Source organism: Ochotona princeps, chromosome 14 (assembly GCF_030435755.1).
Source record: "Ochotona princeps isolate mOchPri1 chromosome 14, mOchPri1.hap1, whole genome shotgun sequence".
Lineage (NCBI taxonomy): Eukaryota > Metazoa > Chordata > Mammalia > Lagomorpha > Ochotonidae > Ochotona > Ochotona princeps.
In genome coordinates this window covers 43,597,745-43,619,858 of record NC_080845.1, presented here as the reverse complement: position 1 = coordinate 43,619,858, position 22,114 = coordinate 43,597,745, and the positions used below count along the sequence as shown (strand labels likewise).

Sequence of the window (22,114 nt, the reverse complement as noted above, 5' to 3'; positions counted from 1 at the left end):
GTTCCTATTAAATCCAGCTTGTTGGCTCTTCCACACGTGCAGTTTAGCAGCTGAGGAACACTGTATTGCCTGCTGTCACCCAAAATATGTGATTAAAGTGAGCTGTTAGGTCTGCCTTGTAAACCGTACTTTTTTTTCCAAATTTCCAAGTAAAATAAATATATCTTTAAAAAGATTACAGCAAACCAATTATTACCTTTTTCTAAAAAAAAGCATTGACTGATTTATTAAAAGATTTATCTTTATTGGAAAGTCAGATATACAGAGAGAAGGAAAGACAGAAAGATAGATCTGTCCATTGATTCACTCCCCAGGTGGCCAACATGGTCAGAACGAAGCTGATCCGAAGCCAGGAGCCTGGAGTTTCTTCCAGGTCTCCCACGTGGATGCAGGGTCCCAAGGTTTTGGGCCGTTCTCCACTGTTTTCCCAGGCCACAAGCAGGGAGCTGGAAGGGAAGTGGAACAGCCAGGATACAAACTGGCACCCACATGGGATCCTGGCGCATACAAGGTGAGGACTTTAGCCACTAGGCTGTCATACCAAGCACTATTTTTTTTTTAAAGATTTTATTATTATTGCAAAGCCGAATATACAGAGAGGAGGAGAGACAGAGAGGAAGATCCTCCGCCCGATGATTCACTCCCCAAGTGAGCCGCAATGGCCGGTGCGCACCAATCCGATGCCGGGAACCAGGAAACTCTTCCAGGTCTCCCACGCGGGTGCAGGGTCCCAAAGCCTTGGGCCATCCTCAACTGCTTTCCCAGGCCACAAGCAGGGAGCTGGATGGGAAGTGGAGCTGCTGGGATTAGAAGCGGCGCCCGTATAGGATCCCGGGGCTTTCAAGGCAAGGACTTTAGCCGCTAGAACACGCCGCCGGGCCCACCAAGCACTATTTTTTAAAGGCAGATTTTGCAGAGAAAGAACAGAAAGATCTGCCATCCTGTTGTTCACTCCCCAAATGGCCAGAACAGCCATAGCTGATCCTATCTGAAGCCAGGAACTAGGTGCTTCCTACAGGTCCCCTTTTGAGCTCAGGAACCCAAAGAACTGGGCCATTTTAAACTGCCTTCCCAGTCAACTGGATTAGAGGTCGAACAGTCCGGACTCAAACTGGCATCCATATAGGATACTGGTGCTACAGTCAGAGGATTAGCTGGCAAAGCTATGGCAGCAGCCCTGCTATCATTTTTTGTTTGTTTTAAGATTTATTTATTTTTTTAACTTACAATTTATTTTTATTGGAAAAGCAGGTCTACAGAGAGAAAAACAGAAAGATCATCTAGCCACTGTTTCACACCACAAGTGGCCGCAACAGCCAGAGCTGAGTTGATCCGAAGCCAGGAGGCAGAAGCTTCCTCTGGGTCTCCCACATGGGTGTACCATCCCTAAGCTTTAGGCTGTCCTCAACTGCCTTCCCAGGCCACAAGCAGGGAGCTGGATGGGAAATGGAGCAGCAGGAACACAAACCATGCCCATATGGGATGGCAGAGCTATAAGGTGGAGACTTAGCCAGTTGAGCGTCATACCACTTATTTCTGCTGCTCTGTGGCAGGCTCTGTTCTGAAGTTTCTTTTACAAATGATAACTACTTAATCTTCATAACAAGCCTAGTATTGTTCTCATTTTAAAGATGAGATTATTGAGGCAAGAGAAGTTAAGTAACTTGCTCAAGGTTAGAGTTAGTAAGCAGCAAAGCAAAAGAGAGAACCCAGCATTTTTGCTCCCACATTCATCATGCTGTTTCCAGTTAACCTACTTTTGGTCACTGGTCGGCCCAAAAGCTAGGGAAAAGCAAAGAAACCTGACCTACAAGCCACTGACCCCCTAAAGACACAAGAATGCTGTTAACCCAAGAAGCAGGAATGAATCCTGGCAGACCCAGAAATAAAATGTCCACTATATCAACTAAAAAAAAAAAAACAAAAAACACTCTTGATTTAAGATGACATAACCAATATTTATTATAGGCATTTTAGCAGTTACTCTGTGAAGACTTACATAAAATGATATATAATACAGAACTAAATCTCTTTTATGAAAATTAAGATCAAGTTTCATTGCAAGTAGAATGAACTAGCCAAAAGACAGATGAAAACTTCCTGGAGCCACAGTAATAAACATACAAGCAAAATGAGGTTAAATATGATACAAATTGTGTATTCAACTAGAAGGAATTACTTTATTGTTGTTGTTACTCAGTATTTGGCTGAGAAAGGCCATTAAAATGTGAATGATTTGCTCCATCTTCCTCTTCCAAAGCTATAATATCTGGAATTTCATCAGTCTCAGATGTCAAGTCTGCGGTAGTGAAATCAAATGCCTGAAAAAGAAGAGTCTCAGATATTAAAACAAACACCAGTGAGGTGAATTATCAGGTCTACACGCAACCACACAAATACTGCATGTAAGCGAATCTTGCTTTATCCGGAGCTTGTTTTCTTTTTCTTCATTCCTTTCTTCTTTCTCATTTTCTAAGGCTTTATTTAATTTGACAGAGTGACAGACAGAGAGATCTTCTATTGCTATTTCACACCCCAAATGGTGACATCAGCTGGAGCTATATGAGGCTAAAGCCAGCAGCCTGAAATTCTGTATGGCTATTAGGGGCCCAAGCACTTGGACCACCTTCTGCTATCTTTCTAGATGCATTAGCAGGGAATAGGGTGGGAAACAGGGCAGCTAGGTCCCCCAACAGTGCTCCAGTATGAATGACCAGTCTCTCCAGCTGTAGCTTAACTCACTTGTGCCACAACACACCAGAGGTGTGCTTTCAGAGAAAAAAGTTTGGAGACCTCTTCCTGAAATCCACTCATGTTATGAAATCAGTAAGATAACTTTGCTTTTAAAGACAACTGATGGCCTGATACCGTAGCCTAGTGACTGAAGTCCACTCCTTGGAAACGCCAGAATCCCATATGGGCACCAGTTCATGTCCCGGCTGTTCCACTTCTCTTCCAGCTCCCTGCTTGTGGCATAGGAAAAGCAGTGGAGGACAACTCCCCCACTCCCGCATCCCCCCTCCCCCCAAAAAACAACAAAACAACAGGAGGGCTGGCATTATGGGAAATCCAGATGAAGCTTCCTGTTTTCTGGCTTTGACCTGGCCCAGTTCTGGCCATTAAGGCCATTTCAGGAGTGAACCAGCAGATGAAAGACTTCTTTCTCTCTTTGTAACTTTAACTTTCAAATAAATTAACTAACTCTCAAAAAAAAAAAAAAAAAAAGACATCTGATAAAGCAGGCATTTAGCCTAGCAGTTAAGATGCTGGTATCCTCCCAACTCGGTAACCTAGTGGCTAAAGTCCTCTCCTTGCACACACCGGAATCCCATATGGGCACTGGTTTGTGTTCCAGTGGCCCCACTTCCCATCCAGCTCCCTGCCTGTGGCTTGAGAAAGCAGTTGAGGACAGCCCAAAGCCTTGGGACGCTGGACCCACGTGGGAGACCCGAAGAGGCTCCTGGCTTCTGGCTTCAGATCGGCTCAGCTCTAGCCTGTGCAGTTGCTTGGGGAGTGAATCAGCACATGGAAGTTCTTCCAAATCTGTGTTTCCTCCTCTTTCTATATCTGAATTTCCAATAATAAAAATAATAAAAGATGCTGGTATCTGGGTTCAGTACGAACTCCTGACCAATCCCACCAGTGGGAAACCTAGCAAGCAGGGGCAAGGCCTCAAGGAGCTGCATCCCTGTCATCCATGTAAGAGAAATGCATTACTTTTCTGGTTCTTTGCTTCCATGCCAGCCAACCCTGACCACTGCAGCATCTGGAGAATGAACCAGTATATGGGAGAGCTTTCTATCTCTATTTCTATCTCTGCCTTTCAAATAAAAACAAAAGCGAACTAGCGGCAGACCTACTAAAGGCAGACTTTATTGAAAATATAAGATGTAAAGCATTTCTATAGACCCATCATTTTAATTCTTTAAAACAATAACCCTATTTTTCTATAAATCTGACTTCTAAAAATATAAACCCTTTGTGAATTGTCTAGAAATTGAAGAAGGAAAATCTCTTTTTGGGGCCCGGCACGGTGGCCTAGTGGCTAATGTCCTCGCCGTGAACGTGCCAAGATCCTACGTGGGCACCAGTTCTAATCCAGCTCCCTGCTTGTGGCCTGGGAAAGCAGTCAAGGATGGCCCAAAGCCTTGGGACCCTATACCCATGTGTGAGACCCAGAAGAAGTTCCTGGCTCCTGGCTTCAGACCGGTGCAACTCCGGCCTCTGTGGTCTCTTGGGGAGTGATTCATTGGACGGAAGATCTTCCTCTCTATCTCGCCTCCTCTCTGTATATCTGACTTTGTAATAAATAATAAAATAAATCTTTTTGAAAATCTCTTTTTATACTTGAAATAAAACCCAGCATTGTAGCAGCCTATTCAGACTGTCACTTGCTATGACAGCATCCCAACTAACAAACCAGGTTAAGCTCCAGCTGTACAGCTTCTAATCCAACTTTCGACCAATGCACCAGGGCCTGGACCCGGACAGCCACATGGGAGAGCAGGAAGGAGTTCTGGCTCCCGGCTTTGGCCTAGCTTGGTCCTTCCTGGCTGTTGACAGCATCCAGAGAGTGAACCAATGCTTGAAATTTCATTCTGTCTCTCCCTAATTCTTTCAAAAGAATTGTCTTAAAAAGAACAAACTAAATAAGTGTAAAACAGAACAAGAAACTGCAACACAGAAGGCAGTAAGCAGAGGGATTTTTCTGGGACTCAAGCAAGAAAGTAAGCTGCAGTTGTCTCCTATGAGAGGTTTAGAGTCTGAAAGGGGGAAAAACTTGCACTTTCACATAAGCATGATGTTGGGCTAAGCCCCAGCCTGCCATTTACCCCTTTTCAATCTCAGCTGCTTCATCTCTCAAGTGAGGAAAAGAACAAATTGCTCGAGTTGCAGTCAAGAAATAGATGCGCCTAGCTTATAGATGGTGTTCAATAAACAGCTTTTACTCTTTAAGTCCCTGTCGTCCACAGAACAGGTAATGTTGGGCTGAAGTAGATTTCTTTGCAGAATTTTTCTTTGCAGAGAATTTAGTTTTAGTCCTCACAACAACCACCTTAAAAATCACCTCTACTCCGAGATGATGTAAGAGTCAAATAAATAACTCCCCTTCCGTATATACAGAAAGGCTAGTGTCCAGGTTCTATTACTCTCCTCAGTGTCACTATCACTATCACTGACAGCAGTGAAGGAAACAAGCACAGCCAAGGGGAGCCACAGGCTATCAACTCCACGAAGGTGGAATTTCAAGTTCAAAGTCTCTGAGACATTGCAAACACTTTGAAGGCTGTTCACCTTGCAACAATAGGTAGACGTTTTATATCACAGTCACTTGCTTATTTTAACAAATTGCCAGTAGGTGGAACTAAACATATTGAGGGTGAGCTGCCTTTATACATTTTGCATGAAGCTGAACTAATGGTGGCCCAGAGCCCTGACTGAGGTTATACAGGAATAGAAACACCACCTGTAGGGATTTAACTTGCTGGTAAAGATGAGTGTGCTTGCAATGCCAATCAACATGACATAGGATTGAAAAAACTGATTTGATCTTGAGATCAAACATAAATAACGAAAAGAAACCTGAATTTGTTTTGCATAGTTTGTCATGCAGAAGTAATTCTAATAAATAGGGCTGTAAAGAGATCATGCAAGAATAAGAACAGTTAGCTGTAATACTGAGTATCTTAAGACTAACCTTGCTGAGTTTACTAGAAACTTCCTAGCATCCACAACAGGCTGCTTATGCAGCTCAATGGTTTGGTGTGTTTCCAACTAGACAGCCAGGAGCATCTCGATTGTGCTTTCTTCTTTTCCTTTACTGAACAATTTGGGACAGCTGAGTGGACTGATGCATATCCCTTGCCCTAAATTGGTGCTTTGTCCACCAGTGGCTTATTGTTGGTTAAGGAGAGTCTGATGGCATGGTTAGAATTCTCAGCCTAGGGAACTGGTCAGTGTCTACTGTACAGCAGTCAACTAACTGCTGTTAACTGCTCTGTATTTTATTCATTTGAGACTTTTTAAAATTCAGATTAAAGAGGGGGTGAGGCCAGAGAGAAAGGGAAAGAAAAAAGGAGAGAGATAATGCCAAGGCTGAGTCAGGCTCAAATCAGGAGCCAGGAACTCCATCCTGGTCTCTGATGTGTACCAGGGACTCACATACTGCTGCTTTCCCAGCCACATTAGCAGGAAGCTACGCTGGAAGCACAGCAGCAGATACTAGAATCAGCAGTCTATTATGGGATGCTGGCATCGCCAACAGCATCTTAAACACATCACCTATTAATATACTGCTGTTCTCTTTTTATTTATTTTAATTTTATTTGAAAAGCAAGGACATGACAGATGTCTGCCAAAGCCAGACTGGGCCAGGCCAACACTGGGAACCTGAATTCATTGTGGGTCCCCCACGAGTTTGAGTTGCCTCCCACGGAACACATCAGCAAGAGGTTTGATCAGAAGTGGAGGATTTGGGGCTCTAACCAGGCCGTCACAAATGGGAAACAGCTGTCCTAAGCAGCAAGTTCACTGCTACACCATCTACCCTAAGAGACTTTCTTTATTTTTTCTCTTCGAATAGTCCATTGTTATTACCTTCCCAATTTATCTTTCCATCTGGGAATTTAGACATTCAATTGTATAATTATTCAGCATGTTTTCCTTATCAAGTGTTTATAATGAAAGATTACACAATATTCTATAGAATACCTGTTAGGAAGGTGGCACAAAGCCACTGTACTTTGAGATATAAGCAATCAATACCTTGGTTTTTGGGAAACACATCTTGCCAGACCACCACATATGCAGACCTTTAGTGCTGGGCCACACTTGGAGATGGTTCACAACTAAGATCCAATTAAGGACAAGAAAGAATCCAAGGGCAACCTAACAGAAGGCCTTCCTTTCACCTCTCTGCACCTGCTCTTCTGGGCATCCTTTAGAGTCAATTTTATAAACATTTGTGCACAAATATCCACCCCACACTTTCTCCTCCCCTTATGTATGAAGTGATAATCAAAAAAGAATACCTCTGGGCCTGGCGCAATAGTCTAGTGGCTGAAGTCTTCACCTCGCATGAGCCAGGACCCCATATGGACGTCAGTGCGTGTTACAGCCACCCTGCTTCCCATCCAGCTCCCTGCTGGTGGCTTGGGAAAGCAGTAGTGGATGGCCCAAAGCCGTGGGACCATATATCCATGTGGAAGACACAGAAGAAGCCCTGGCTCCTGGCTTCGGCCACTACAACCACTTGGAGATTGAATCAACGGATGGAAGAACTTTCTCTGTCTCTCCTCCTCTCTGTTTATCTGACTTTGTAATAAAAATAAATAGGGCCCGGGGGCCGTGGCCTAGCAGCTAAAGTCCTCGCTTTGAACACACCAGGATCCCATATGGGCGCCGGTTCTAATCCTGGCAGCTACACTTCCCATCCAGCTCCCTGCTTGTGGCCTGGGAAAGCAGTTGAGGATGGCCCAAAGCTTTGGGACCCTGCACCCGCGTGGGAAACCTGGAAGAGGTTCCTGGTTCCCAGCTTCAGATAAGCGCAGCACTGGCCATTGCGGTCACTTGGAGAGTGAACCATCAGACGGAAGATCTTCCTCTCTGTCTCTCCTCCTCTCTGTATATCTGACTTTGTAATAAAATAAATAAATAAAAATAAATAAATCTTTAAAAAAAATACCTCAGGGAAATCTAGTAAGTTTTCACATTACTAATTCCTGAATGCCAAAAATGCTTTTATCAGAGTAGGCTTACTTTCCCACACAATCTGGTATTATGCACTCACACTGGATAGCCAAACCAGCAACTTTCGAATATATGTCCCTGTCCCACAGATGATACCGCCATGCCTCTAGCGTGCATGAGAAAACATTCCAGTGCGATACTTCTCCCATCATTCAAGGCATCATCAACCTTGCTTTAGTGATAAAATAAGGCTCAGACATTAATGGCCAGGACATCTTGTTTCTTTGTATGCTTTTTTTTCTTTTGTCAAGTACTAAAACCCGATTATTACATGCAAAGGAAAAGATCATCCTGGAACACACTGTGCTAGGCTTCATAAGGCCAATGGGTTACAAATATACCATGTTCAGATACTTGTACTGTATTACGGTTAGTCAGGTTTTTCTGTATTCAGAACTGAATTCCTTGGAAGAAAAATGGCCCTTGAACTAAAATGCTGCCTTAAGCACATGCTCAGAGAGGCAAGGACAACATGAGTTTTGAGACGTGTGGACAATTGATGGGCTGTATGTAAGGCATTAAGTCAAACTTGAGACACACAGATGAAACCATGGTCAGTGTGCACGGCTAGTAGTGAAAAGCAAGGGCTGGCAGTGTTCTGCCTTTCATCCTGTCCTGACTCAGGAGGAAGTATATAGTCTTGAGACTTGTTTCCTTGCCATAATCAATTCGTATAGCACTACCACTTCTATAATAAAGAAACACAGAAGTGTATGTTCAGGATAAGAGAATATGCATCCCTATAGCCAAATAACTTCCCAGTTAACTGCAATTAACCAGTTTTGCACTGTTGAAGCAAAGACAGGAGAGATCATGCTAGATTTGGCTACAAAGTTTTACCAGAAGTTATTTTTAAAAATGCATCACTGTGGACAGACAGACATGTAAAAGCACAGGCTGAATCCCGGAAGCCCATACACCAGCAAAGTCCTTCCCAGAAACTAAACTCCCTATCTGGACTATCCGTTAAAAAGCAACCTCAAGAATTCCAGAGATGGGGCAGGCATTTGGAATAGCAGTTAAGATGCCGAAATCCTCTATCAAAGTGCCTGGCTGTCCCACTTCCGATTCAGCTTCCTGCTAACATGCACACTGGGAGGCAGGTAATGGCACACATACTTGGGTCCCTGTCACATAATAGACAGAAATGGACTGCCAACTTCCAGCCTCAGCACAGCCTAGTCCCAGCTGTTGCCTTGTTTTATGGAAAGGGGTGAGTCAGGGCAGAAGGAGGAAACAAATTCAGCTTAAGACATTTGTTCTATTGAAGGACACCCCACCCACCTCTTAGCCAGGACAGTAGCTTGCTACTGTATTTCTATTTGTGAAATGGGAACTTGTTCAAAAACAGTTTGGAATATGGTAACTTTGACAAGGAGACTGATTACATGATGGTTTCTAATTAACTGACCACCACACTGAAGGGGCTAGAAGTCTGGGAAACTTGAGCAGGAAATATAAGATCCCTTTTCTACAGGGAGCTCGAAGTCTTTTTACTTGTAATTCTCACATGGTCTTCTCTTCAAAAGCTGACGTTGTGACTGTCTTTCAACATGGTGAGACTGGACATGAAATGATCTCACATTAGGGCTTACACTTTAGCTGACCTTTCAGCAAGAAACGCCCACTGTCTTTATGTGAGATTGCTGCCAACTGTGACCCATTTGCTTCCTTTTGGTTTTGATTCTTTTGAGCAAGGTATCAGTCATGATTAAGTGATTTTACTGACTTGAAAATTATGTTCTCTCAGGGGTCCAGTAAATTGGCAAATAAACAGAACTGTCACCTAGTAAAATTTTAATATGCACACGAGTCTCTTTTTTTACACTGTTTGAAACCTATTACTAAACACTGCATTTGTAACATTAGTCTTTCAATGCTAACACTCAACAGCCCAACCGAAATTCATACATGCATAATAACAATCCCATCATGCAGGCCAAGTAGCCCTGTGAAAGCAAGACAAAGCACATGGAACAAACGACATAAAACTGATCTACAATGAGTTTTATTGATTCAAAAGTAGCATCCCTTCTAAGGAATAAGAGTTCAATCAGGCTGTACAAGCATGCATCATAAGATACCCTTAGACAAGGCCTGCTCAGGTTGTACTGGAACAGATGCCAGTTCATACCACAGCCCTATGGAAACGTTTTTATTCAATACAGACGACAATAACAGCAACAACAGAATGGCCACAGAATGAGATCATAAGTACACTTGAACTGTTGATGAGTTCTGGCTAGGCACTGACAAATCTATCATTCCATTGTTACCAATGGGTACACAGAACTCATCTGCACATACAGAAATTGTGAAAAAGCTGGAAATTATTACAGTGAAATGCCCCCTGTTTTCTAGCCACTAGTTTTCCCCAATGTCGTGCTACCTGGCAGGTTAATTTTGACCTATGAAAAGGCTGCCTCATGCGCTGGTGACAGCAATAGATTCAGTGAGTTTTGTGCTCAGATGGCTGCACCTCCTGGCTGATGTTGCACATCTCTATAACTTGGGCCTGAGCATCCTGAGACTCGGTCAGCTGAGGATAAAAGGGACCTACCAGCCAGTTGAGGGGCGTGTTGTTAACAAGGTAATCCATCACATCATCTAAAGATTCCTTCATTTTCTGCAGCTGCCCCTTGCTAGAAATGAGGAGGCTGTCGGACACTTCCTTCAAGGAGGCAGCGTTGTAAAACACGGAGTAGAGGTCGCCTGCCATCACTCCCAAGTGGTTGGCCCGATCCTGGATGTTCTGTGGCAGTCCTTGGATGTTGGACAGCAGGCTGTGGCACGTGGTCTGCAGCTGCTGAGTCAAGTTGCGGGCAATAATAAGAGTACGTGACTCAATGTGCTAAAAATAAAAACAAACTGAAGGATTAGTTGTTGGCTCCAACAGAACTATGTACAAGCTGCCTTTAAGGAGTTCTTGGTTTTTCTGTCCCTTCATAAATCTGAACTGCCCTTCCAATAATAATAATAATAATAATAATAATAAAAAGAAAACGAAATAAAAAGGATTTTACTTATTTTGAAGGCTGGTACCATGGCATAACTGGTTAAGTCTCTGCATGTGACACTATACAAGTGCTGGTGCCATTTCGTGTCCCAGCTGCTTCAACTCCAATCCAGCTCCTTGCCAATGGTCTGGAAAACAGCTCTTGAACCCAAGTGGGAGACCTGGAAGAAGCTCCTGGCTTCAGACCGGCCCACTTGCAGCCACTGGATGAGTAAACCAGCAGAAGATCTCTGTTCCTACTTCTAATTCTACCTTTCAAATAAATAAGAAAACACACACACAAAAAAAAAAAGGAAGGAAGGAAGAAAAATATGCCACTTAGTATGTTCACTTCCCACACAGGGGTGTCCAGGATGAAGCCCTAGCTCCACTTTTGATTTCAGCTTCCTGCTGCTGTAACCCTGGGACACAGCATTAACCTCAAGTCCATGGCTCTCTGCCATCGACATGGGAGACATGGTTTCAGTTTCAGGTTCCTAGGGTCAGCCTGACTCAGCCTTGAGTAATGCAAGCATTTGGGGAATAAAGCACTGGAAGGGTGACTTCTGTCTCAGTACATTTCAGATTAAATGAAAATAAAATTAAAGGCCCTCATCCCCTATCAGAGTGCCTGGATTTGATATCCAGTTCCAGTTCCTCACTCCAGCTTCCTGCTAGGACATGCAGATTTAGAGAGAAGGAAAAACAGAGAGAAAGATCTTTCATCTGCTGGTTCACTCCCCTGGTGCCCGCAAAGGCCAGAGCCAAGCCGATCTGAAACCAAGAACCAGCAGCCGAAGTACTTAAGCCATCTTCTGCTGCTTTCCCAGGTATACCAGCAGGGAGCTGGGCCAGAAGTAGAGCAGCCACGACCGGAACTGGTGCTCATATGAGACTCCAGCACTGCAGACAGTAGCATACACCACAGTGCTAGTCCCAACTTTTCTGTCATTTATGAAGCAATCTATTTACATATTATTCAAGTTTTTGATAAAAAAATATGCTAAGAGGAGTTGTGGGAACAAGGAAAAGTCTGATAACAATTGCATGAGAACAATGACAGTCATCTTACCTCTGCACAGTGAGACTCATCAGTATCATCATGGCCAATGCTTCTCTTCCACTCCACCCACGAGAGATAGAGCTTATCCTGGGCATCCTGGATTTTCTGGTTGGCACTATGCACATTCTTCCTGGCAAATTCAATCTAGAACACATTGAAATAAGATAAAATGTCGGAATACAGCCCATAGGAAAGCCCGGACAGCGCAGGCCTGTGGGACCCTGTTGAGAAGAGGCTCCAGGAGAGAAGGCGGAAGGCCTCTCCCCCACAGTGTGCCCCTGCCCCCAGTGAGTCCTTGGATGTGTTTTCATGCTCTCCCTGAAGATAGGCGGACATCTGTGCTGTCTAGTCAATCAAGGACGGACAGTATTATCTATTCCCTGTCTCGGTAACTCTAAGTCACCTTGTTAGCTTCTTTGTCGTCTCTGTGTTCTTAGGCATGATCTAATTCTGAGTTATGTCTGAATCATTGTTTCATGAAACGTATAAAAACTGAGACCCTGGAAATAAACTTTGTCAGTTGCCAAAAGAGCACTGTCCCTGACACTCTGACCCCATTGGACGGTTTAGAAGGGCCGGTGGAGTCTATGCAGGAGGCATGACAGTCTATAGGACGCTCTGGGCTGACCAGAGCAACCTCTGGCATAGTTAACAGTGGCTGGCAACAGGCCTGGTTGGAGAGAGTGGTGGAGGCCTTGGCTGCGTGGAGCCTACCACTAAGGGGCACAGGAACTGGAGGGAGGCTGAGTTCTGGTCGGGTCACAGTTGGAATCCCTTGGCACAAATATCAATTCGGCTTTGACGCACCATGCCGGATTAGACCACAGCACAGTTTGGTGCTCCGGAGGACGGGCTCGGCTAGGCCTCAACCCCATCTGAGCCATATACGAGATACGCGTGGGTATGGACGAGCCGTGGCTGGGCTGAAACTCTCAACAGCAGGAACCAGAATGGATTGAAGAGCGGAGCTGGCCGAAGGACCTGCTGGAATGCGTGAAGCCCGACACCATGAAGGAGTCGGAGGGAGGAACCTGAACAGTTCCTCTGACAGGACACTGACTCTACAAATAAACGCAAGAAGCATGGAGGTAAATAACCCAGAAGAGGCTTTGGAATGTGACCCACTGGAATACACTTGGCTCGGGTTGGGGCAGACCAGGCTGAGTCGGTTCACGTCATCCACTGGCAAGCCCAAGTGCTGAAACTGTGTGGGGGCCTGGCCGGGTTTGGTTGCGATTAAAAAAAAAAAAAAAACAGTACAAAACACAAAATGCCAAGGTGAAATGGCCTGTGCTAGTAGGGAATGCAACACCCGACCAGCACTCCTCCCACTGGTTTAGGTGAGGGACGAGAGTGTGATGGGCAGAGCCGGGGAGAGATGCGATACTCATTGGTTCCAATAGAGGTCGGGGCTCAGAAGAGAACCAATCCAGGGGTTAAAACCAGCAGCTGATCGGAGTGATGGACTGTGGCGGGCACTGTGCTTACTAGTAGTACATGTAGGAGCCTGGACTGGGAATGCCTCAAAGTTTTTTTTAGGGGGATTCCCCTGAACAAAATGGAGGAATCAAAGCATTAATCAAAAAAAGATGGAAAATGGAGTAGATGAATCAACCACCTCAGCTTTATGCTTGCAGCGAAAAACTGGACAAGGGGAAACCCTAAGACGGACTATGTCAATCAGTGGACTCTGCACCAGCCTCATCATACCTGGACTGTTGCTGATGATATGTTGGAGCTTCTAATTGATCGAGGTGACGCTCTGCTGGCTCTGCCTACAAACCTGAGAGGGCCTCCCTAAGAGGCCGTTGAACTTGAACTGGACAAGTGGGATGCTGGACTCTGTATGGTGTAAACTTTTAATTAGGGAATCTAAACGGAACTTGAGCTGTGGTTATGCATCAAGGTGAAGGAATTCATGATGGGGGAAGGGTTTGGGGTGAAGGGGGGGGAATCCCAGTACCTATGAAATTGTGTCATGTAATGCAATGTAATTAATGAATAAATGAATATTAAAGAAAAAAAAAAAAAAAAGAGCACTGTCCCCCCATTTCTTCAGGTCGCATCTCCTCCCCAGGAACCCGCAAGGTAAACTTGCATAAAGGAACAAACCACTGAGACATTCATATGGTGTTGTTTGCAGATCTATATTAATTAGCAAATAAACACCAAGAATTTCCACACAAATTTAATGAAAGCTATAAGCTATTATTATCAATATGTTTAAGTCAACCAAATAGTAATGGTCCTTTATTGCTTTTATTTAACTATTAAACTACTAACTCCAAAGTTACTTTCAGTTTGGTACAGGTAAGACAACTAAAATTTCAAGAAGTAGGAAGAAGGATAAGAATTACAAAAGAAGGGCCCGGCGGCGTGGCCTAGCAGCTAAAGTCCTCGCCTTGAATGCCCTGGGATCCCATATGGGCGCCGGTTCTAATCCCAGCAGCTCCACTTCCCATCCAGCTCCCTGCTTGTGCCTGGGAAAACAGTGGAGGACGGCTCAATGCATTGGGCCCCTGCACCTGCGTGGGAGACCTGGTAGAGGTTCCTGGTTCCCGGCTTTGGATCAGCAGAGCACCGGTCCGTTGCGGCTCACTTGGGAAGTGAATCATCGGACGGAAGATCTTCCTCGCTGTCTTTCCTCCTCTCTGTATATCTGACTTTGTAATAAAATAAATAAATCTTTAAAAAAAAAAAAAGAATTACAAAAGAGAGAGCAACTGAGCAACTGAACCTTCCTCTTCCCTGCTGCCAGCCACCTATCTCCGCTTCCAGGAAGATTTACTTCCGCAGTGTAGTACATCTTGTCCTCTAACTTGGCGATCTTTAATGGCTACACAGTAGTGGATTGTGTGATATATCAGCTCAATCAGGCACCATTTGCTGGCCTGTAGTGTTACATTCTCTTGCAACACTAAACATACCGCAATTCCCAAAACTGTGTGTGTGACTTTCCTAAAGTTTCTTGTAGTAGTCCCTCATCCTCCAGAAGTACCCAACACAACTCCTTCTCTTCACTATGACTGACACATCCCGTGACAGATCTACAGTGACTGTAATGAACCCTCAGAGATGTACTCATCTACTCCAGGTACTCAGCTGTTTACCGCGGCTGTTTTTCAGTCCATTGTACCATCACATCATCCACGATTACATTTACTGGCCTCCCTCAGGATGCATGAATTTGCTTCAGGTGTCTTGTAATGAAGTTGTACTCACCAGGTGAATGGTCGAATGGAGCTGAGAAATGGTCTCTTGGCTTTTCTGCTTGGCTTCTTTAACCCTGTCAAGAGCCTGCTGGTAGGCACGTGAGCGGAGCTTGGCAGACAGGGATCCCAACCTAACATAATAACTTGGCTTCTGAACCGTATCAAATCCTTCAACTTTTTTGGCTTCTCTTTCTTAAGTTAGAAATAAAGAAAAAACAACAACAAAAAAAACATCTTTAGGGATTATAGCCAGTAATAAATCTAAGTCTTTATCAATGCTACACTATCGCCTTAGCCATTACACACTCATTTTCCTAAGACTGTACACGTTTGCTAATGGGTTAGACAACTTTAAACACATTATTATCCCTGCTACACATACATGTTATGTGTACGTTTCTTTCCACCAGCATGTAGTAAGCACTAATATGCTTACTATGACAACAATTTTTTTAATGATTCAATACAACCCATCAAATTACAGATAGTATTTTTTGAAGTTAGTTTCTCCTAAAGTTTCAAAAATTTTTATATACAACTCAACATGAAAGACGAATTGAGATAGGAGTGCCTAGGGAGATGAAGACTGGATGTAAACAGCTCTAAAGGAATTTTTTTTCAGGGGTAATATGTTCTATTGAGGGTCACCTAAGGATGAGAAGGCTGTCACTAAGGTTTAATGGACAGGTGAACTTCTTGGCATATAAGTTATATCTAAATGAAGCTATTTTTAAAAACCAGTTTAAGATACAAAATACTCGGGCCAGTGTTGCAGCACAGCAAGTAAAGCTGCCACCTGTGACACCAGCATATCATAAGGGCACTGGCTTGTGTCTTGACTGTTCTACTTTACATACAATGCCCTGCTAATGGCTAGGCAAAAGCAGCAGAAGATGGCCGAAGTGTTTGGGCCCCTGCCACCCATGCAGCGACCTGGAAAAAGCTCACAGCTCATGATTCAGGCCTAGCCCAGTTTTGCTTGTTGTGGCCAGAGGGAGTAAGACAGCAAATGGAAGATCTCTGATCTCTCCCTGTGTAAATCTTTCAGAATAAATAAACCCTAAAAAAAAAAAATACAAAATACCACTTCAAGACAGATTTGAACTTACCTAGCTCTTCCTCAGTGAGCGGGAGGTATTGGTCCACCAGTAGTTCTGATTTGGTGAGCGCATTTTCCATCCCAGTACTCACAAACTGCATCATCCGACTTCCCAAGACTGTGTTAATGCTGCCATTGACTATAGACTTGGTTTTCTCCACGCTGCCAGTCACTGCTCCTTTGGTCTTATCCACCACCCCTGTGATGGTGCTGGCTACAGAGTCCTTGGCTCCAGTCACGGTAGTCGTCACAGCATCTCTGGCTCCAATCACAGCATCTTTGGCAGTGGCAACAACCTACAAATGGAAAAGCAGGCCTCTGACCATGGAGAAACATGGGCACACATACACACATTTATGATCCAAACTAAGGGGCCCAGTGTGGTTGCCTAGCAGCTAACATCCTCGCCTTGCACACACCGAGATCCCATACAGGCACCAGTTCTAATCCTGGCACCTCCACTTCCCATCCAGCTTCCTACTTGGGGCCTGGGAAAGCAGTGGGAGATGACCCAAAGCCTTTGGACCCTGCAGCTGTGTGGGAGACCCAGAAGAGGTTCCAGGTTCTGAGCTCCTGGCTCCGGATCTGCACAGCTCTGGCCATTGTGGCAGTTTGGGGAATGAATCAACAGATAGAAGACCTTTCTGTCTCTCCTCCTCTTTGTATATCTGACTTTCCAATAAAATAAAATAAATCTTAAAAAAAAATTCAGGGCCCGGCATGGTGGCCTAGCGGCTAAAGTCCTCGCCTTGAACGCACCAGGATCCCATATGGGCACCGGTTCTAATCCCAGCAGCACCACTTCCCATCCAGCTCCCTGCTTGTGGCCTGGGAAAGCAGTTGAGGATGGCCCAAAGCCTTGGAACCCTGCACCCGTGTGGGAGACCTGGGGAGGTTCCAGGTTCCCGGCTTCAGATTGGCGCAGCACCGGCCGTTGCAATTCACTTGGGGAGTGAATCATCGGACGGAAGATCTTCCTCTCTCTCTCTCCTCTGTGTATATCTGACTTTGTAATAAAAATAAATAAATCTTAAAAAAATATATTGAAAAAAAAAATTCAAACTAAGCCATACAACTCAAGAGTTGAAAAGGGTTCTTTCACTCTAGCTTTAGGTCTTCAGAGAGTCACTAAGGTTTTTGGCTTTTTTTTTTTAATAACTTTATTTTTTATGTTGTTTACATAGTTTACAAGTATGTGCACGGATAAATACCACTGATTAGGGTGGGAAGGGTATCAACAAAGTCTGATGGGCCTGAATTTCCTTATCATGTTTTATTTGTCCTAAGATCACTCTTGGTGCAAAATAAGGAATGAGATAAGAAGTTCATTAGGTTGTCAAGGTGATCAAGTATCTTTTGTTTTTAGATGAACCTGTTATGAAATACAAGGACTCAGGGAAGGATAGCACTTTACATAGGGACATGTAGGAGACCTGGATGAAGCACTGGGCACCTGGCTTTGACATGATCCAGCCCAACAATTGCACACATCTGGGAGAATGAATCAGCAGCTGAAGATCTCGCACTCACTCATCTACTCTGTCATTCAGATAAATAAATGCAAGGAGCAAGGGAGTAACTGCTACCTCAACACAAAAAAATTCAGGTCCAAGATGAACATAAGTATCTATCATTTGCCGCATATATATTCTGTGCTAAATGAAAACACATCTCGGCTCCTTGTCCCAACTCACCTGGGTTGTTGGCTGATTCAGAATAGGCAATTTCTCCTCAATTCTGTCTAGCCCCTTACAGGCATAGGTATTAGCAACAGCAACTAGAAGAATCACAAATGAGAAAATAGTCATGTAACAGTGTAGGCTTAGCACAAATACGTTAACTGCCTTTTATCTATAAAAACAAAGAAACAAAGAATGTTGATGTTTTATTATCATCACAAAAACTTTGCCTGGTTTTTCTATTTAGAGAAAGGCTTGATGGGATGCTGGCCAACCTTATTCCACTACCAAGGTAATAAGGAGAGCAAGTGGTAATGAGGAAAGAGCACACATAAGCAGTGATCAAGCAGGAAGCTGGCTAGGGATCTTGTTCCTCATCAGCCAGCCACTAACATTAATGCCAAGAGTAGCCAAGCTTTGAGAACCCTCATTCTGGAAATAACATCTCACGCTACCTTAATCCTTGCCTATACTTGGGTCAGTACATGCAGGTATACTTTGGTTTCTTATCAGGAAACAATACATAATAGCACCCTGCAGCTCCCTAAAAGGGCCTAGATATTAGTCCAAGTTTCTCCTAACAATGACCAAGCTAAGGATACTATCAAGCTCATCTAGGGAGGGACTGGTCTTGAAAAGTCCCTTGTAATTCTAAAGTCCTTGGCATAACCATCCAGGAGAAATGATTCACGTCTTCACGTCGTTATTCAACAGCAACTCATGCTGAACAGAAATCAGGATCTTCATCACTGCCGGTAGAAATGGCAAATGCTGGACTCACTTTGGAAAACAGTCCGCCAGTTCCTCAAAACTTCAAGTACAAGTAGAAGAACCCGCAATTCTACTAACTATACACCCCAGAAAACTAAAATGTTAACAACACAAAAAGTTACACATAAACATTCACAAAACCATGAGTCATAATCTCCAAAAAATTGGGAGTCAAAAATCAAAAGCTCCGGGCCCGGCGGCGTGGCCTAGCAGCTAAAGTCCTCGCCTTGAAAGCCCCGGGATCCCATATGGGCGCCGCTTCTAATCCCGGCAGCTCCACTTCCCATCCAGCTCCCTGTTCGTGGCCTGGGAAAGCAGTTGAGGACGGCCTAATGCACTGGGACCCTGCACCCGCGTGGGAGACCTGGAAGAGGTTCCAGGTTCCCGGCTTCGGATCGGCGCATACCGGCCCGTTGCGGCTCACTTGGGGAGTGAAACATCGGATGGAAGATCTTCCTCTCTGTCTCTCCTCTCTGTATATCCGGCTTTCTAATAACAATACAATCTTTAAAAAAAAAAAAAAAATCAAAAGCTCCAAAGGCCCATCACCTGATGAACATGCTCTATCTACCTAACAATATTATCCCACGCAGAGATGATGTCCTGATATACCAAAGCACAGTGAAAGAAATCAGGCGCGAAAGACCACTTACTTTACAAGTGTATTTATATGAGTATCTGAAATAGGCAAATCTACAAATGCAGAAAGTATAATAGCTGCCTAAGGAGACTAGAAGGAAATAGTGACTGCTAAAGGATATGAGGTCTCTGTATTAATTTTGGTAAAATATAAAAAAAAAAAACAAATTTCACATTTTCACCATTTTTACGTGTAAATAAAGAAGCATTAAATTGCTTGGCAGTGTTGGCAACCATCCACTGCCATTCATTTCCAGACCCCTGCATCATTCCAAACAGAAACTTAGAAGAGGTTTCTTTAAGGAGTAATGAAAATGTTCCCAAGATGAATAGGGGTACAGACCGCCATAATAAAAACAATGGAAGTATACATTTTAAACAGGCAAATCGTATGGTGTGTTAATTTCACCTCCATAAAGATGCACTAACAAAAAAAGAAAAGGGCCTGGAGGCGTGGCCTAGCAGCTAAAGTCCTCGCCTTGAAAGCCCCGGGATCCCATATGGGCGCCGTTCTAATCCCGGCAGCTCCACTTCCCATCCAGCTCCCTGCTTGTGGCCTGGGAAAGCAGTGGAGGACGGCCCAAATGCATTGGGACCCTGCACCCGCGTGGGAGACCTGGAAGAGGTTCCAGGTTCCTGGCTTCGGATTGGCGCGCATCAGCCTGTTGCGGCTCACTTGGGGAGTGAATCATCGGATGGAAGATCTTCCTCTCTGTCTCTCCTCCTCTGTGTATATCTGGCTGTAATAAAATGAATAAATCTTTAAAAAAAAAAAAGAAAAACATTTCTGTAGACTGTAGATAACTATTTCGCTCAGCCCCTGATGCTTCCCTTACGGAAGAGGTCACCAACAGAAAAACACATCTGGGATTTTTTTCTAGTTAAAAGTCTAGCGAGCACGAGCCACTGCTAGGTAGCAGACCTCCCTGGACACAAGGGTTCACACAGTGGGTCCTAGAACAGAGGGCGCTGCTTCAGCAAGGATGGAGGACGCGATCCTGCAGCTGGGTGCCCAGGGGCTCATCCCTGACCAGTTCCTTAGACTGGATCTCAAGGGGGAATTAAGGACTCACTTTGTGGCTCGAGTTTCTGGATGAGGGGCAGAGCACCGGTTAAGGCCACGGAGGTCACCGTCTTCACACCCTTCTCTGCCATCTCACACACAGACTTCAAGCAGGGATGATGATCCTTCGTACTGACGTACACAGAGGACAAGAGAGCGTAGGTGGAGCTCACCAAGGGTAGGTTGGCGACCCTGGTCACCACGCTCTGCAACCAAACAGAGGAAGTTAACTCCCATTCCTGTCACCCACCTGGACTGCAAGCCTGGCTTCAGCCCTGGGGGAGGGGCGGGGGAAGCTAAGGGAGCCATCTTTCCCGCTCAAATAATAAAAATTGAATAAAATTCATACCAATTGTGGATCGACTGCAACGGTTGCCATTTTTTTCTTCTTGGAGAAAAGACTCTATGGAAGAGATATTTATTTCAGGACACCAAGAGAAGTCTACCTTCGTTAATTTCCAGCCCCAAAATATGTTCATTTCAAGCAGAAAAAAAAAAAAACTTCCTGAGGAGCTTGGCCTTCTGTTCCCCCCATCCACCGACTCACAAACACCCCTGGCAACGATTCAGGCCTTACACAGAAACTTTTCAACAGAGAAGAGGTAAGCCGGTGAAAGCAAAGTGGTTGGCCTCCTACTCCTAACTCTCCACCAGGACACTAGAATTGCCTTTCGGAAACAGTATTTGTTCACAAAAACACCAATCAAGTGAAAGACGTTGTCAGGGAAAGATTTCGAAGAGAAGACCTCTTCTGGTCAGCCAGCAGTCTTTCGGGGGTCAGCGTCTGGACAGAGCTGGAGCACTGTGGGAGGGCTTTACCGCCCCCCACCCAAAGGCCTTGGGGAGACTAAGGCCAAGAGACAGGCGTGGCTCTGAGGAATCCAGAAACTTGGCATTGCGCATTTCAGCTCATTTGGGATCTCCAAAGCACCCCCCCCCCAAAAAAAAACAAAAAAAAACTGCCTCTTTACCAAGCCTCCAAGCTGGCAAGGACAAGCATGTAAGCGGCTGGGGTACCCCAAGGAACACGCCAGTCAATCCGCCACCACCAGGGCCCCCGTTCCTCAAGAAATGGGAAGTAGCTGCGCCCAGGTGGCAGTTCCGCGCCATAACTGCTACCCCTGCAGTCACTGTGCACCCCACAAAATTCCACCTCAGACCGATTTCCCAACGCGTGTCCCCTTTAAATCACGTCTCGCCGTACGCCAAGAAAGTCTTTTCCTCCACCATCGCGCAGCCCCAACAAAGCAGCGAACAGGAAAGACGCCTCACGAATCCCGAAGCCCGCCCCTTCCCCGCCGGGAGCCGGAGGCAGCGAGGCGGACGCGCCCCAGCCGCGCCGGCAGATGCGGAGCCCCGCGATGCCCAGGACCGAGAAATACCCGCCCGCCCAGCTCCCCGGCTCCCCAGCCCCGCCACGGCCCGTGCTGCGCAGGCACCCACCGACGGGCGCGGAGAGGACGCAAAGGAAGCACAATCCCGCGAGCTGTTCAGACGCCGGAGTGTGCAGCCCCGGGCCGGCCTCCGCCTTAAGTACCCGCTGCACCAGCAGCCCGGCGCAGCACGTAGCCCTTGGCCCCGCCTAGGGCGCCCTGGGCCGGCACTGCTCCTCACCACACCGCCCGCAGGCGGCCGCGCTGGGAGGGTCCTGGGAGGGGTGGAGGCGCCAGTCCCCAGGCCCGGAGCGGGGCTCTGCCGGGTAGACAGGGACCTCAGGTTGCCCTAGGGACCCTCAGCCAGGCAATACAGGGTTCCAAGAGTCACGTGGCAGAAGTGGATGACTCCCCAGCAGGCGTTGGGATTTTGGAAAAACGGCAAGTTAGCAACGTGCTGCTTAGCACTCT

At 45.4% G+C, this 22,114-nt stretch overlaps 1 protein-coding gene across 2 annotated transcripts; it reads right to left on the bottom strand.

The window, feature by feature from the left end:
* Positions 1 to 1,957: 1,957 nt before the first annotated feature.
* On the bottom strand, positions 1,958 to 21,807 carry PLIN2 (perilipin 2). 2 transcript variants are annotated; one of them, XM_058672349.1, is made up of 9 exons: positions 21,714 to 21,807; positions 20,620 to 20,673; positions 20,281 to 20,476; positions 17,813 to 17,895; positions 16,129 to 16,414; positions 15,030 to 15,211; positions 11,817 to 11,951; positions 10,310 to 10,600; positions 1,958 to 2,336 (listed from the first exon to the last, which is right to left on the bottom strand). In XM_058672349.1, the coding sequence occupies exons 2-9, from the start codon at positions 20,647 to 20,649 to the stop codon at positions 2,193 to 2,195; spliced, it is 1,347 nt and encodes a 448-aa protein (XP_058528332.1). In that variant the 5' UTR covers positions 20,650 to 20,673; positions 21,714 to 21,807; the 3' UTR covers positions 1,958 to 2,192. The 2 variants fall into 2 exon arrangements, with proteins under 2 accessions (XP_058528332.1, XP_004581140.3); XM_004581083.3 differs by having other exon boundaries at positions 1,959 to 2,321; positions 21,714 to 21,806.
* Positions 21,808 to 22,114: the final 307 nt, after the last annotated feature.